Below are 18,585 nucleotides of genomic sequence, written 5' to 3' on the forward strand. Positions count from 1 at the left end.
CCTCTCTTGTGTTTGGGGAAGTAAAGTAAGCTTTTCAGTGAGAACGAACATTTTTACAGGCTCTGGGAATTCTAGTGTTAAAGTATGTGTACCACTGACCCAAACCAGACCCACAGAGTCTCAATTGCAGCAGTGTGTTCACTTTGTAACCTACATGAGCCAAATGGCCAGTTCCAAATTGAGCTGTAAGTTGGTGCTTGACAGTATTTTTAAAAGCTTAAAAATAGTTTTGAAATAAATTTTATGTGGCAAATCTAAAGATATTCTTTAAGTCTCTTGACATTCACTAGAGGGCTATTTGAACTTTTTCTATTTTAAAATCTTTTCTGTATTTGTCAGTTATTAAGGTTTCATCCCACATTCTGAAGTACTGAACTAACTTTAGTTCTATGCTGTATAATGTTTGATTGCATTCTTTAGCCCCACCAGAATGCCTGCCTTCAGGAGTCAATGTGCTACCTAAATTCAGTCAATTCTGCCTGACTCTGTTATATATATCTTTACAAACATTTTAGGTCACTAGTTACATTTTTTGTGTTTTATAGTCTCAGCTTAGTTTGACCTTTCATAGTGTCCATGAATGATGCCTTAGACCTGTTGGGCCTCATGTATAGCTTATGTTACACTTTTTACTTATCTTGGTATAGCCTCAATCATAAAATTACCTTAAAACAGAGTTATATCAAAACTGTGATGTGACTTTTTGTAGGAACTTTATTTACTTTAATCAAACAAGTTTAACTGCATTCATGTTTCAGATAGTAAAATGTCTTTCCACTGCTTTTAAAATGGCAAAAATTAAAAGCTTCCTAGTACTTTGAATACCAAGTTTGATGCTCATGCTGTCAAAAAATTAAGCAAGCTAATATTCCACCAGACCTTTGTTGTGTTATTCCATTCAGACTCTTACCACCAGATTTTACGTAGAGATAGCAAATTAAAATCCTAAGTGAGGTTTCATCCTGTAAATCAATATCAACACCATAATGCTGCGACATTACATACTAAATGTTTAACAGCTGAGAAAGAAAATAGTTGAGCTAGAAGGTAATTTGAAAAGAGACAATGTATGATGAGTTAGCTTTCCAAAGAGCTCGGATGGAGATGATGCTGTAGGTTTCCTGGAGCTGTGAATACCAGTCCAATTTAAAGTACCCTAAGTTCTTGTCAATAAGCCGCGGCTTATCTAAGGAAAAAAGTTGTGAAAATGAAAAAATAGAATATCGGCTTATACATAAGTCCGGCTTATACATCCATCGCGGGGGTTGCGTTCCAGAGCCACCCGCGAAATAAGAATATCCGCGAAGTAGAAACCATATGTTTATATGGTTATTTTTATATTGTCATGCTTGGGTCACAGATTTGCGCAGAAACACAGGAGGTTGTAGAGAGACAGGAACGTTATTCAAACACTGCAAACAAACATTTGTCTCTTTTTCAAAAGTTTAAACTGTGCTTCATGACAAGACAGAGATGACAGTTCTGTCTCACAATTAAAAGAATGCAAACATATCTTCCTTTTCAAAGGAGTGCAAAGCAAGCAGTCAAAAAAAAAATCAATAGGGTTTTTTGGCTTTTAAGTATGCGAAGCACCGCCGGTACAAAGCTGTTGAAGGCGGCAGCTCACACCCCCTCTGTCAGGAGCAGGAAGAGAGAGGAAGAGAGAGAGAGAGAGAGATAGAGAGAGACAGATAAAAAAAATCAATACGTGCCCTTTGAGCTTTTAAGTATGCGAAGCTCCGTGCAGCATTTCTTTCAGGAAGCAGCTGCACACAGCCCCCCTGCTCACACCCCCCTACGTCAGCGCAAGAGAGAGAGAGAGAGAGAGAGAGAGAGAAAGTAAGCTGGATAGCTTCTCAGCCATCTGCCAATAGCGTCCCTTGTATGAAATCAACTGGGCAAACCAACTGAGGAAGCATGTACCAGAAATTAAAAGACCCATTGTCCGCAGAAATCCGCGATATATATTTAAATATGCTTACATATAAAATCACAATTTAAATGACCGCTACGCGCTCGTGTTGACTCGGCGACGCCCAGAGCAGAAAGAACGCGCTCCGGCCGCTCCAACCGCGCCATGCGGGGAGTGAGAGAGACGGCAATATCTCACACTCTCTCCCCCCTTAAAGAAATTAAATGGGCGCGAGTGAGACCACTGACCTCCCTCCCTTCTATTAGTTATAGGTTATAGTACGTTCGGCTTATCCATGAGTCCGGCTTATCTATGATACGATTTTATTTTAAAAATTCGTATGATTTTTGGTCTCCGGCTAATACATGAGTCCGGCTTATAGACAAGAACTTAGGGTAGTTGTGTTGTACTGTTTTAAGTCATACTTAATGGAACAAGCAGTCACGTACAGGCTTGAAATGTAAATTCACTGTTGTAATTAGAATGAAAACATTAACTACTAATTCATTGACTTGTAGAAAATTTTTTTTATTATTGAAATTAATATAAGTCTCTTGGTCAGTGTGTACTGTATAACACAATAACATAATGGTTAAATGTCTAATTTTTGACAAGAAAACTTTGCAAGCACATGAGGCCACATTGCTTTTTTTGTATTCTCTATTTTATGCTATTCTTTATTTATTTAAGCTTGAAATAAGTTTTTAATGGACTAGAATGTTTTATTGCCTTTATAGTGGCCTTAAAAATGATTACAACAAGGAGACTTTCACCTTGAAGCACAAGATTGATGAACAGATGTTTCCATGTCGATTTATTAAAATAGGTAAGTTTATTTCCTGATTTTGTGTTATTTATGAATTGATAAAAATGGGTGGTTGAGGTATATAAATTTATCTTTACATGTAAATCTAAAGCAAAAAAATAAATGATCACATTTTAATTAGCATTTTTGGACCATAAATCTGGTGTGTAGTATAACTGTCATGACTTTTTTGTTCAAATTAAAAGTTTTAAGCTGAAAATACTTTTGTATGCTTGCTGAGTTCTAGATTATATTTTATTTGTGATTGAGGAAAAATTTGCCAGAATTAATGAAACCTATAAAATCAAATCAAAATCAAATTCAAGTACACCTTTCAATGTATGCAGTTTACTTAGCACAAATGTAATTCAGCTCTCTCAAGCTGATTTTGCTTTGCACCCTCCACCACCATAACTATCGTCTTTAGGGGGGGGAGTGAAAGCTTTTAAAACATTGATATCTCAATAATGTGTGCGTGTGTCTGTGTGTCACAGTTTCTTGAGGGTGGTCTAGAGCTAAAACAACTGGACGGAAAAAAACAAACTCGAAATTTAAGCCTGTTATGAGATGATGATGTGCTGATTCATTTTTGAGCCAAATTGTGCAAGAGAAAGAGGTACTCTAGAGGAATCTTCAAATACCGTAATTCTACAATTAATTATGAATTCTTCTCATGAAATGTTAAAGAATAGTTTGGGTATCTTCGTGGGGCGCAAAGCCTACTGACATGTCCAAATTTATTTATTAATTGCATTTTAAAGTTTAAAAGTTGGTTGGCATCATTATATCGTTATGCTATAATCTAAATGGAATAACCACCTTCCGTCTTTATGTTTTTCTCACAAGGATAATGCATTATATAGTACATGTGTTTTGAAGAACAGATTTCTTCTTCGTTAATTTGGATTTCCTCCTATTGATTAGTTTGGTTGCTCTCTGCTATGTCTATGGACTTGAATCTTATACTGCAAGGTTGATGCCTCAGTTCTCATCTTTATCTTGTGTTTTTACTGACTATCTTAATACATAATTCGCCTGCCTCCTCACTCACTCACTCACTCACGTCCGTCCGAAGCCGAATGCGCAGTCGCCTTCTGCGCACGTCTGAAGCCGAATGCGCAGCTGCCCGAAAAACCTTACGAGACCGACATCCAACCCCAACATCGCAGCAGGCAGCGGATTTATGGCCGCAAAAATTCAAAGAGAAAGGCGACTTCGATTAAAGGTGTAGAGGCCTGAAAGGCGATTTCGACTACAACTTGAGGCCTAATTACACGTTCTGATTCAATTACGCATTCATTCAATACACCTATATCAGGTTTGTGGTGCTTATACTTATTACTATTCCATATTGTACTGGAACATTCATCATTCAATATTATACTATAGGTCTGGAAAATTCATCAAGTAACAGTACAAGCCTGTACAGTAATGAGTAAAGCAGACTACAATCATTAACAAAACAACTTGTTCTTCATACACTGGTGACACAAACTCATGCCCGTTTCATCTTACATTGTCGAAACGGGCTCTTTGTCTAGTCTTGCATAACTTAACCTTTAACATAAATGGAGCCTGGGAATATTTGTCCATAAATTAAGCATTGTCATTTAAACTTACTGACCTCAAATGGTGCAAAGATAAGTTTAGCATTTTTCCATGTTGAAGTTAATCCATCCATCATCCAACCCGCTATATCCTAACTACAGAGTCACGGGGGTCTGCTGGAGCTAATCCCAGCCAACACAGGGCACAAGGCAGGAAACAAACCCCAGGCAGGGCGCCAGCCCACCGCAGGGCACACACACACACACACACACACACGCACACACACCAAGCACACACTAGGGACAATTTAGAATCGCCAATGCACCTAACCTGGCTTGTCTTTGGACTGTGGGAAGAAACCAGAGTACCCGGAGGAAACCCACGCAGACACGGGGAGAACATGCAAACTCCACGCCATGAAATATTAATTTGCCACATGTAATTCTTTTCTAAAGTGTTTTATTTTTTTAAATAACTTAAAAAAAATAAATGCTTAATCTGTTCTTAACTTTTAAGATAGGGGTGATCAAGCCAAATATGTTATCAAGTATTGGTCAGCATTTTGAGATATACTGGAACGCAAAAAAGAAAAAGAAAAAATAGGGTTCAGCCATTGTTAAAAGTGGATGACTTTGTGCCTCACCTCTCTGATTATCTACCTTCCCAGCAGCCTTTCAGCCTGAGGCATGGTTTCACTTTGAAAAGGCATCACCAAGTGCTGTTTTTGACATTCTTGAATGATGATGCCCAGATGTGAATTTCTGTCTGTTTTGTAGACAACTAAACAATAATCACCTAAAAAAATGTGCAATTTTTGATTAAAAAAACAGTTTACTTTAGAACTAGTTCTGCACGATTATAAATGAAGTATTAATGGATGTTGTTGCCTTTAATATTACAATTGGGACTATTAATTTCATTTAACAGCACTACAATAAAATATGTAGTGTTTGTCTTACTAACTGCATATACAGTCATATGAAAAAGTTTGGGAACCACTCTTAATTCTTTGGACTTTTGTTTATCATTAGCTGAGCTTTCAAAGTAGCAGCTTCCTTTCAATATATGACATGCCTTATGGAAACAGTAATATTTCAGCAGTGACATTAAGTTTATTGGATTAACAGAAAATATGCAATATGCATCATAACAAAATTAGACAGGTGCATAAATTTGGGCACCCCAACAGAGATATTACATCAATACTTAGTTAAGCCTCCTTTTGCAAATATAATAGCCACTAGACACCTCCTATAGCCTTTGATGATTGTCTGGATTCTGGATGGAGGTGTTTTTGACCATTCTTCCATACAAAATCTATTTAGTTCAGTTAATTTTGATGGCTCCCCAGCATGGACAGCCTGCTTCAAATCATCCCATAGATTTTTGATGATATTCAAGTCAGGGGACTGCGATGGCCATTCTAGAACATTGAACTTCTCCCTCTGCATGAATGCCTTTGTAGATTTCGAACTGTGTTTTGGGTTATTGTCTTATTGAAATATCCAACCCTTGCGTAACTTCAAGTTTGTGAGTGATGCTTGAACATTATCCTGAAGAATTTGTTGACATTGGGTTGAATTCATCCGACCCTTGACTTTAACAAGGGCCTCAGTCCCTGAACTAGCCACATAACCCCACAGCATGATGGAACCTCCACCAAATTTGACAGTAGGTAGCAGGTGTTTTTCTTGGAATGCGGTGTTCTTCTTCCGCCATGCAAAGCGCTTTTTGTTATGACCAAATAACTACATTTTTGTCTCATCAGTCCAAAGCACTTTGTTCCAGAATGAATCTGGCTTGTCTAAATGAGCATTTGCATACAACAAGCGACTCTGTTTGTGGCCTGAGTACAGAAAGGGCTTCTTTCTCATCACCCTGCCATACAGATGTTCTTTGTGCAATTGAATTGTAGAACGATGTACAGATAAACCATCTGCAGCAAGATGTTCTTGCAGGTCTCTGGAGGTGATCTGTGGGTTGTCTGTAACCCTTCTCACAATCCTGCTCGTATGCTGCTCCTGTATTTTTCTTGGCCTGCCAGACCTGGGTGTAACAGCAGCTGTGCCTGTAGCCTTCCATTTCCTGATTCCATTCCTTACATTTGAAACTGACAGTTTAAACCTCTGAGATAGCTTTTTGTAGCCTTCCCCTAAACCATGATACTGAACAATCTTTGTTTTCAGATCTTTTGAGAGTTGCTTTGAGGATCCAATGCTGTCACTCTTCAGAGGAGAGTCAAAGGGAAGCACAACTTGCAATTGACCACCTTAAATGTCTTTTCTCATGATTGGACACACCTGTCTACGAAGTGCAAGGCTTAACGAGCTAATCCAACCAATTTGGTGTTGCAAGTAATCACTATTGAGCAGTTACATGCATTCAAATCAGCAAAATTACAAGGGGGATACACATTTTTGCACAGCCAGTTTTTCACATTTGATTTAATTTCATACAATTAAATACTGCTTCACTGAAAATCTTTGTTCGGAAAACACCCCAGTACTCAGATGTTCCTAGGAAATGAAAGACATACCACTGTTCTCTTTTTTGTTGAACGTAAATTATTATGCAGGCTGAGAGGAGTTCCCAAACTTTTTCATATGACTATACCATATTCTTCATTCATACATACAGTACAGCACAACCTTCATTTTGCAGGGAACCACTTAAAAATGTTCAATGGTGTATTAGTTGACTATATTAAAAGAGTTAGTGTTTAATATTGTTTGTTTTTATTCTTACGATAATGATACAGCACACTTATTAAAAGTAATTTGAGTCTCTGTTTTATAATAAAGTAAACTTAAGTGTTACTTAAGTTGTGGGTTCTGCTGTACTAAAACAACAAAAGTTGCATGTGTATGTAAAAATCAAAGTACATTATAAAATGTTAAATAGCATTTCATTAAGACGTTATTAGAAACAACCTGAAAGTTTTATTATATAGATATTTAAACAAAATTTATAGCTTTAACATATAGCAAGATCAAGAAGTATTGAGATGTTAACATATTTTTACTTGCTGCTGCCAAAGCTCTTGAGCCTGGTGTGGACTAAATCCTCAATCAGTTGCATCTCTGTGTTTAAGGAAAATATTTTAACAAAAGACAACTGTTTCAGGGTAATAGATAAGGAACAGATTTAGTTGAAATTAATGATAAACTGAATTGGTTCATTTTGTTGTTTTCTCATAGGTGTGCACTAATAACAAACTGGACAGTATTAATATTTTGTTGACAGGTTTATAATTTATTAAAACTAAGCTTATTATGCACTGTATTTTATTTGTTTTCCCTACAGTACCACTTATGTCATGGGGTCCGAGTTTCAACTTTAGTATCTGGTATGTTGAGCTTCATGGTATCAGTGAACCTGATGTAGTACAACCTTGTCTTAATTGGTATAGTAAGGTAAGTATTCAGTTGGTTTTGAAAATCTTTACATGTTGATATGGTGTTTTTGTTTGGCATGTATTTAAACCTTTTGAGCGGCAATATTTACTGTTATATGTAATGTTAATTTAATATTGGTAACCTCATGTATGCTTTCCCATAGTCTCGCAGGGACAGATGTGTCATATATATGTCTGGAGACCAGAAATGTGTGAATATTGTTTGAAACTGGGTGGGTACAATTAGACGGTTCACTGATTCACATTTTTTAACCAATCCTGCACAATGAAGGCGTCACTGAAAGAGGGGCAGTGATTTTGAACTGCAGAGCAGTGGTCCTCTTGTTAATCTGATCTGACAAAAAGTATGCTTCTTATTACAGTAAATGGTCTATAACCAAAAAGTCTCCTAAAAAGACTCCTATTAAACATTTAAATATGTTTTGCTTGTGCAAAGAGCACCTTGAACGTGTTAAAAATAAACATAACCTGATGGAAGTGGTAAATCTTTCTGTAAAAACAAATTTATACATTAGCATTCGGAGACACTAATGGACTAGCGATAAAGGTGAATGATACATTGTCACAGGTGCATTGTGTTATTCACAGTTATAATGATGGTGTAGGAGTTGATGTAAGGTTGAAAGAATTGGCAGCTATGGTCATGAAAATATGAATTGCAAAATATGCATTTGAAGTAAATGTGTCACACCCAGTCAAGAGGACTGCCATTAAGAGAGCTAATAATAAAAAGCCATAGGAGATGTATATTTTAGCACTCAAAACACCCGAATCAACAGATCTCCCTAGTGACACCAGTAGAAGCGTGAGGCTGTACAACATCCACTTTCTGACTGAACATCCATACGAATAACTAAAAGAAGTTAACATTACTGCCTGATTAGAAATGAAAGCACACCATGCTAGAATAAAGCTGAATTGTGCAAAGCTCCTTTGGTGCAAACAAATTGTGATCTATCTTGCTGCCAAACAGGCACAGGCAAAACAGTTTAAGATCAAGAGGAATACAGGTTACTAAGACAGCGACAGTGTAAGAATAGTGAGAGAAATAAGAGAGCAGTCAAGGGCCAGTCAGATCAAAAGCAGACTTGTTTAACTATGTTGGAGGTATCCAACGAGTGGCAAAAGGGTATGTTTTATATCGCGGAATATACTGTGGACTCGTAGAAAAGCAGAATCTTCACAATATCAAGTCAGGGTCCACACAATCTGTTTTTCTGTTAAAGATGCAACAGTATTTTAATAAAAGTGGCATTGTGTATCAAGCTAGAAGCCATGTAAGACATAGACTAACTGTTAGGAGGGACACAGTATTGTAAAGAATTGTAATGAAAGGAAAATCAGAATTATGAATTATTTTCCATTTGTTTCAATGAGAAGGCCTTGGCATTGAACAGTCAGAGAGGGATCTCAGGTTTGAGAGTGAATGGGACATTATCAGATGCAAAACATGTGTAGGGCATAAGAGAAGCATTTAAAATAACTGCTCAGAGCATAATTGTTGATCCAAGTGTGGAGTAATGGGATTAACAAAAAAAAAAAACACTATGTTGTAAAGGGGTCCGGCTTGTAAGTTTTAATATTGAAGTTACGAAAAATTATCAAAAAGGTTGATTGTGGAAGTGAAGAATAAAGACAGATTAGCAAAATACTGCAGCTTTGCATAAAAAGTCTCAAGTAATACAATGCCAAAATTAGCACAGTAAAAACAAACAACCATTCTTTGACAATCACCCTAGCCTATAATTTTAAATGCATTAACAATTGAGATTATGCCTTCTTTATACTGAGCTTTTTCTTTGTGTGAAGTATTAGTTGAAGAAGAATGTGCATTCTGTCAGCAACATTGTCACCTTTTTTTGGGAAAAAGGTCTGTGGTTCCCTGATAATTGTTCTCTCTCATATTGCTAACATGTTTTGTTTCATGGATGTAGTTTTACCACCTTACATGAAAGGATCTAGTAATATTGTGCTTTATATTTATTATTTATGTATTCAGGATTTTCTATGCATTTCTTTCTATATTAATTACACCTTGTTCTACATTTCTTGCACAAGTTAGAGCTGTCATCAGCTTTCAGCATTGTTGATTATTTTTTGGCTTTCCGTGTGTTCTAGTAGTATCGTGAACAAGAAGCTATTCGACTATGCCTCAAACACTTTCGCCAACATAACTACACAGAAGCATTTGAATCTCTACAGAAAAAAACAAGAATTGCTTTGGAGCACCCAATGCTAACTGATCTTCATGATAAGCTAGTCCTTAAAGGAGACTTTGATGCCTGTGAAGAGCTAATTGACAAAGCAGTAAATGGTAAGATGAAGATGTACACGTTCCTGTACAATAACTGTTTTCTGTCTAGGAGTTGAAATATGATTCTAGATATTACAGTGGTTAGGAATTTTAATTTTGAAATATCCTATCTAAATGTGAATTAAAGGGTGGACATGATTGTGTAAGTTTTCCTATCTACATTATTTGCTGCTTTTTTTTTAATTGTGTATCCTTGCCTTTTCTTCCCAGAGGGGTTATTTAATCAGTACATTAGCCATCAGGAGTATAAACCAAGGTGGTGTCAGATCATCCCTAAAACTACCAAAGGTAAGAATTTAAGGGTTAAATTGAGAAACCGGTTAATTGTAAATAAATAGCAACTTTGCACACAGTTGTATTTCTTTAACCAAAAACAATTTTTAATTAAGGAGATGGTGAGGAAAACAGGCCAGGAATGAGAGGAGGGCACCAGATGGTGATAGATGTTCAGACAGGTAAGAATGACTTTTTTAATACATTCTGTTCATTTGGTAGAAAGCATTTTGAAGATGAATTTCACTGCCCTAGCCGAGATAAAAAGAATGTTTGTTTTTCTGTGGTTTATAGCACATGTCATACTATTACATATGTATCTGCAAGTTTTGTTTTGAAATGCACCTGCTATTTCTGCTGTTTATTTTCTTTGATGTGTAATTGCTTTACATTGTAATCATTAAAGTGTTTTAATATATAGTTCAAAATATAAGTGTTGAAAGACATGTCAGATGTTTGTCTTAAAGAAACAATTTTTTAGATTGTTCTTTTCAGTTTTGATTTAGCTTAACCTAATATTTGTATTAAGTTTTTACAGTTTTATTTTGCGCATATACTGTGATTTGGTGGAAAGGGTGATGAACTTAGATTGTGAGGTTGTCAGGTTAATTCCACCTCCTGACTTCCCAGTTGAGCTCCACTTAACTTCCCAGTTGAGCTCCACTTAACTTCCCAGTTGAGCTCCACTTAACTTCCCAGTTGAGCTCCACTTAACCTCCCAGTTGAGCTCCACTTAACATCCCAATATTACAATTAAAATTTTAAATAATTACATACATGGGTTTACAGGCTTTTTCTATGCAGCTAAATACTGTACTTATATTCTTATACATCATATGCATGTTTCAGTAGCTATTTCTGTTAAATATAGCAGTGAAAAATTGTAAAAAGTTTTCAAAATTGCCAAGCTACATTTAGTCACAATGCTGCATGTTCTAGACCATGATTTTACAAATGCAGTTATTAAGTGTCAAGGATTTAAATTCTTCCAAGTGTAGTGGGGCCCTGACAAGCCTACTTAATATGTTTGTTTCTTTTTGCCTTTTTTTTTTTTTTTTTTTTGAGACAAGTGCCTTGTTCATCTGATGTGCTTCTGATGTATAATGAGGCCAGAAAATAAATTATACTGTAGTGGAGCTAAAATATTTTACTAGTGGCTTTATTAAGTATGTTAACCTTAGAGAAATGAGAACAAAATTGTTGAAAAAAATATGGTTCACTGCCCTGCGGTGGGTTGGCACCCTGCCTGGGATTGGTTCCTGCCTTGTGCCCTGTGTTGGCTGGGATTGGCTCCAGCAGACCCCCGTGACCCTGTGTTCGGATTCAGCGGGTTGGAAAATGGATGGATGGATGGATGGATGGATTCTTCACTGCCATTAAGCAGATTATTTTATTACTTTGAATTATGAGGACAGTTATTTTTGTCATGACTGATCTGCTTCATGGTCCTCACAGCACTAAATTTTAAAATTTGTTTGGATGGTTTCAACTTCCTTAAGCTCTGTCCGTCCGAATATGTAAAAAGCATTAGAGTGATGATTTTTTTTTTCTTTTAAGTTCATATTCAAATGCCGGAGTATACATAATAGTTGCAAATTTGCTGTAGGTAACTAGTCACTAAAATGTTTGGATTATTAAAGACCATTTTCAGTTAATTTATGCAAGAGAAACATGCGCAAATATCCTGTTTGATCGTTGTTTTACACAAAAATACAAGATTATACAGCCCTGCCCTCTATATTCAGCTTTAGGTGATATGTATATTTTTTTAAACATAAATTCACTATAAAGCACAATGAAACAGTTCTGAAAGTCCTGCTATGCAGTTGTGCTTATGTATATAAGTGTACTTCTGTTGGACCCATATGCTCTAAGCTGCTTCCTGATAGTTTTGTGCCTTCATTCACCTTGTTGTAACAAACTTGTACAGTGGCTGCATTTATCATTAAATATCCTGAAAATTGTAATGTACAAGACACGTTCCAATCTAACAATTTATTAATCAGGCAATTGATGAATGCAGTTTTTTTTTTTTATCACAGGAGAAATCAAGGGTTGATGGTTATATTGGTGTTCCAGTTTTCTGTTGATTTTATGACAGTGCATTATCTTTTTTTCTTATTTACAATATTGTGAAATGGTTTTTCAATATTTGTTTTTTCGTTTTCCAAACTATTCAGGAAAAGATTTAGAATCCATTAACAGGAGATGGCTGTATGTAAATTTATGTACTTTACTGACACTTTAATGCTAGGCCATTTGTGAAATCAATTACAGGTATAAACATATGCTAGCAATTTAAGCAGCAGCATTTTGTAGTTTGCTCAGGATCCAACAAGCAATTCTTATTTAGAGAATGTGTCGATTCAGTGATTTAAAGTCCATTGTCTTAATGAAATCCTTATCATAATGAACTGAGAGATGTCAAAGTACATGTACAGTTTTATAATATAAAATGTGCTCTTTTTCTTTTATTTAAATGCCGTATGATTCAACTGGAAATATGTTGCTCATGTTTTTTTATTTTTTTCTTTCTTGTAGAAACAGTTTATTTATTTGGTGGTTGGGATGGTACTCAAGACTTAGCAGATTTTTGGGCATATAGTGTTCAAGATAACCAATGGCTTTGCATATCTAGAGATACTGAAAAAGAGGTAAATTGATGTTAAGGTAAAGCTTTTTTGAATAATCAAGTCTGTATTTTAAAATACCACAATTTATGACATTAACTCTGTAAATTATTATTGGTGAGTTGTTTTATTTTTCTGTGCACTATTTATGGTTTTTAATAGTGTTCTGTTTGTTCTAAGAGGGACACAATTGATGAGAAATTAATAAGTAATTCTAGTCCCCAAAAGAACATAGTGTATTTTCAAACAGTGTTGATCAATCCAGATAAACAGCATCAAAAAAACCTTTCAGGTTCAGACAAATTTATGGCTTGCAATCACACCCTTTTTAAACCATGTCTCATGTTTAATTCATAAATATGATAAACTACACAGATTTTTCCACATACAATATGTAATGTATTTAAAAGGGTAAGCATTCCAACTGACACACAGACAAGTAGTTAAAAATACCATTATAAGAACAATTTAATCCCGGTGTTGCAGCATTGAGTGTAAATATAGGGTAACTTTAATACATATAATAGTCAAACACCTTTTTACATAGCTTTGCCTTCAAATCTAATAACCTTTTCATTTCTGTTCAATTTGCACATTTTTCAAAGTCAACTCATACCACCTTAATCAAAAATAATTAGAATTAAAACATGGTGATATTAAGCACTACAAACTTAGTCTGTTCGTGAAGGTAGTGATCATAATGTTAATTGTATATGCCATTACTTGGTCTCAAGGTACAAAACAAACTTTATATATCTGTCCAATAACATCTGTAATTTGTCAGTGTGTTAAAATTATTTTATAGCATGTGCTGAGACAGAAGACCACTTGTCACCACCCACTGCCCACTCACCATTGAATTGCTAGCCTGTGAATTTCAGTCAATAAACGTCCTAACATATTAATGCCCTTAGAATCTTTATTAATTGCGCACTATGTCTCCTGGGTCCATCGCCATGTACCTGCGTCTGTGCCTTCCGGTTTACCGAAACCTGCGTCTGTGCCTTCCGGTTTACCATTCTCGGTTAGTAATATGGATAGATATATATAATGTGTGTGTTGTAGCAGATGACCAGGGACCTTGCCTCACCAGGACACCTGGATCAGGGAATAACCGGGAGAGGGGCAGTATCTCCCCTGGGCACAAGAGGGCAGCCCCCCTAATACAGAGCTGGGAAGCTGAACCCTGTGGGGGTCCATGGCCAACCTCAGGGGTTGCCTGGATAGTTCCCAAGCCCTGGAGGACAGCACTTCTGCCACACCAGGAAGTGCTGCCAGAAGACCATCTCAGAGCACCTGGAGCACATCTAGGGTGTGATAAAGGGGGCCGCCTCACTCCATTTGGGGAACCGGAGTCGGGAGGAGAAAGACGGATCTTGCGAGAGAGGAGTGGAGGCGGCCGAAGAGTGAAAAGGACTGAGTAGTCGTGTTTATACAATTTGTAAATAAACACGTGTGTTGTGGACATCATATATATCCATATTACTAACCGAGAATGGTAAACCGGAAGGCACAGACGCAGGTCTCGGTAAACCAGAAGGCACAGACGCAGGTACACGGTGATAGACCCAGGAGACATAGTGCGCAGGCGCCTACAGCGCGCGTCTCATAAACCGCAAGCGAAGTCTGAGCCACAGCGAATGAAGGAGTTATGGCTCAAAAACGAAAGAGCTCAACTAACGTAGATAAGACATGAAGCAACAACGCGCTCATAGCTAACGACTAACGACACAGCCACACAGAAAAGACGATTCTGCACTGCACCCCAGAGTCAAACGTAAGACACTACGGAGTCCACAAAGATAGTACGGAAGGCGCAAGCGAAGTCTGATCCACCGCGAACCTACAACGCGCGTCTAACACACCGCAGGCAAAACCCCGAGATGGTACAGAAGCCCCAGAGATATGGACTCCACAGCATATGTGATTCACATTACAGTAATACAATAATATGAGTACTCACAGACAAAACACACACAAGACGCCTCGGCGTCCCGCCCCACAATCAAACCGGAGAGAGTACGGAGTCCCTAAACGTCCACAAGACACAGCATAGTCAAACCCGAGATAGTACGGAGGGCGCATGTGCCTACAACGACAACCACATAAAACACACACACACGGCACCGGAGGTATAATATTAATAAACGAACGCTCCGTATTACACGGACAGAATCCCCAAACGTCCAGAGTACACAGCATATGTGAAGCACTTTACAGTGATACATCACTAACAGTACAACCACAGAACACACAGACACGAGACCAGATGGAGGAGTACGGAAGCGTACACGCCCACTAGAGGTGGGCAGTATGACCAAAATTCTATATCACGGTATTTTTCTAAATTCTGCCGGTTTCACGGTATTAGACGGTATTTTTTTCCCCATGCATGAGTGGATGTTAACCACATTTTCCACTGCAATTACTGCAGTAGACTGGCTAAGAATAACCTATTAGACTGTTGTGAGAATTGTACATCGTACAAAAAGACATTTTAATGTGCACACAAGTATTAATCCAGGTTGGCATGGCCCCATACAGTGATAGTTTTCAAGGGGGTGGCACTAAAGAGAAGGAATCACATTGCATGACAGATGCAGTCAAAATATAGAACCTTTAATTGAACAAATTTTGCAAAAGCTTAAACTATGATTTTGACAACATATTTTCAACCATCCAAAGAGGCATTTAGACTTAAAATATCCAGAGGTGTTTGTCAAAAGTTGGATTGCACTGAACACATCTTAGAAAAGGAATAAATAGTAAATATTTTTTGTAAACCAACTACATTTTCTGTTAATGTTAACAATCTCTGTCCACTGACACGTTTAAGTGACTTTTTAAACAATTTTACCTTCATCAAACTGCAATATTTAAACTAATAAATAACAACAATAAAATACAGTGGTGTGAAAAACTATTTGCCCCCTTCCTGATTTCTTATTCTTTTGCATGTTTGTCACACAAAATGTTTCTGATCATCAAACACATTTAACCATTAGTCAAATATAACACAAGTAAACACAAAATGCAGTTTGTAAATGGTGGTTTTTATTATTTAGGGAGAAAAAAAAATCCAAACCTACATGGCCCTGTGTGAAAAAGTAATTGCCCCCTGAACCTAATAACTGGTTGGGCCACCCTTAGCAGCAATAACTGCAATCAAGCGTTTGCGATAACTTGCAATGAGTCTTTTACAACGCTCTGGAGGAATTTTGGCCCACTCATCTTTGCAAAATTGTTGTAATTCAGCTTTATTTGAGGGTTTTCTAGCATGAACCGCCTTTTTAAGGTCATGCCATAGCATCTCAATTGGATTCAGGTCAGGACTTTGACTAGGCCACTCCAAAGTCTTCATTTTGTTTTTCTTCAGCCATTCAGAGGTGGATTTGCTGGTGTGTTTTGGGTCATTGTCCTGTTGCAGCACCCAAGATCGCTTCAGCTTGAGTTGACGAACAGATGGCCGGACATTCTCCTTCAGGATTTTTTGGTAGACAGTAGAATTCATGGTTCCATCTATCACAGCAAGCCTTCCAGGTCCTGAAGCAGCAAAACAACCCCAGACCATCACACTACCACCACCATATTTTACTGTTGGTATGATGTTCTTTTTCTGAAATGCTGTGTTCCTTTTACGCCAGATGTAACGGGACATTTGCCTTCCAAAAAGTTCAACTTTTGACTCATCAGTCCACAAGGTATTTTCCCAAAAGTCTTGGCAATCATTGAGATGTTTCTTAGCAACATTGAGACGAGCCCTAATGTTCTTTTTGCTTAACAGTGGTTTGCGTCTTGGAAATCTGCCATGCAGGCCGTTTTTGCCCAGTCTCTTTCTTATGGTGGAGTCGTGAACACTGACCTTAATTGAGGCAAGTGAGGCCTGCAGTTCTTTAGACGTTGTCCTGGGGTCTTTTGTGACCTCTCGGATGAGTCGTCTCTGCGCTCTTGGGGTAATTTTGGTCGGCCGGCCACTCCTGGGAAGGTTCACCACTGTTCCATGTTTTTGCCATTTGTGGATAATGGCTCTCACTGTGGTTCACTGGAGTCCCAAAGCTTTAGAAATGGCTTTATAACCTTTACCAGACTGATAGATCTCAATTACTTCTGTTCTCATTTGTTCCTGAATTTCTTTGGATGTTGGCATGATGTCTAGCTTTTGAGGTGCTTTTGGTCTACTTCTCTGTGTCAGGCAGCTCCTATTTAAGTGATTTCTTGATTGAAACAGGTGTGGCAGTAATCAGGCCTGGGGGTGGCTACGGAAATTGAACTCAGGTGTGGTACACCACAGTTAGGTTATTTTTTAACAAGGGGGCAATTACTTTTTCACACAGGGCCATGTAGGTTTGGATTTTTTTTCTCCCTAAATAATAAACACCATCATTTAAAAACTGCATTTTGTGTTTACTTGTGTTATATTTGACTAATGGTTAAATGTGTTTGATGATCAGAAACATTTTGTGTGACAAACATGCAAAAGAATAAGAAATCAGGAAGGGGGCAAATAGTTTTTCACACCACTGTACATAATAGTATTACTGATAGCTGCACCATTACTTCAAGGCTTCAAGCCCAGGTGCATTACACAGTATTCACCAAATTAAAATAAAATAAAACAAGTGCAACTTGGTGATGGCATCTTACCAACTGTACCATCATTTAGGCAAACTGCATTAATATGGACCTTGCTTCAAGCTAAGCTATATACATAAATAATAAAAACTGCAACTTGCATTTATAATGCTGTTTGTGGTATAGCCCTCTGGAAGCGCATTAGGGCCACTGTGAAGAAAAAAAAATATGGACACGGAAGAAAAAAACAAACTATATGTCGAGAATAAATTCGACATGTTGACTATGTCAAGATTAAAGTCGACATTTCCACTTTATTCTCATAGTTTATTTTATAATTAACACTAGAATTACCAGAGCCTACGAAAAAACTCGTAAATCCGTCCCACCTTAAATCGCGTCTTAAATCCGTTTGCACCTCTCCGCCAGAGTCCTTTGTCATCTAAATGTGCTGATAAACAAAAGCTACTAGCAGCCAGCTATTCCATCCCCCCACCGACTTAGAACGAATTTCTCCTAGCTCATGGCTTGCCTTGATTTGATTATCTGGGATTGAAGTGGAGTTTTAGAGTGGAAATAATATAGTGTTATTTGGAATACACGCATTTCATGTGTGTTCCGTTTCTATAGTAGTCTGTGCAAGCACATTTTTAAAACAGAAATGTTTTTCATATTCTAATAGTAAATGACAAAATGTAGGCATAAACTATATAACGTATGAAGCCTGAAGTCCATATATCAAAGAAACACTTTCACAAAAGGTACAAATAAGAGAACACGTGCGCTTTTATTCAAAAATATAACTGCACAAAAAAAAAAGCCGCGTTAGCATGCCACATTGACATTCTTACTACAACCGCCGCGGTGGCGTAATGGTATCAGCTACTGACTGGGGATCAGAGGGTGGCGAGTTTGATCCCGCACGGCTCCACTTCGAGAAGTGAACTGCTCTTATTCTTACAATTTTAGAATAACAACATAAATTTGATTTCAGTCTGTAACAGCCGGTGTAACTTATGATACTGGTAAAGGTTAGCTTTTTTTTTTTTTTTTTAATTCACTTTTCATTCTCGCAGTCGCATTCAGAATCAATCCATACAACCCCATCTGACATAA

The 18,585-nt window shown here is 37.3% G+C and overlaps 1 protein-coding gene across 1 annotated transcript in view; it reads left to right on the forward strand.

The window, feature by feature from the left end:
• mkln1 (muskelin 1, intracellular mediator containing kelch motifs) overlaps positions 1-18,585 on the forward strand; it is an 89,752-nt gene that overhangs the window by 21,434 nt on the left and 49,733 nt on the right. The window contains exons 4-9 of the mRNA XM_028814334.2: positions 2,650-2,738; positions 7,569-7,678; positions 9,802-9,994; positions 10,205-10,282; positions 10,384-10,449; positions 12,809-12,921. Coding sequence (XP_028670167.1) covers positions 2,650-2,738; positions 7,569-7,678; positions 9,802-9,994; positions 10,205-10,282; positions 10,384-10,449; positions 12,809-12,921 — 649 coding nt within the window. The remainder of the gene's footprint in view (positions 1-2,649; positions 2,739-7,568; positions 7,679-9,801; positions 9,995-10,204; positions 10,283-10,383; positions 10,450-12,808; positions 12,922-18,585) is intronic.

This window comes from Erpetoichthys calabaricus, chromosome 1 (genome assembly GCF_900747795.2).
Source record: "Erpetoichthys calabaricus chromosome 1, fErpCal1.3, whole genome shotgun sequence".
Taxonomy (NCBI): domain Eukaryota; kingdom Metazoa; phylum Chordata; class Cladistia; order Polypteriformes; family Polypteridae; genus Erpetoichthys; species Erpetoichthys calabaricus.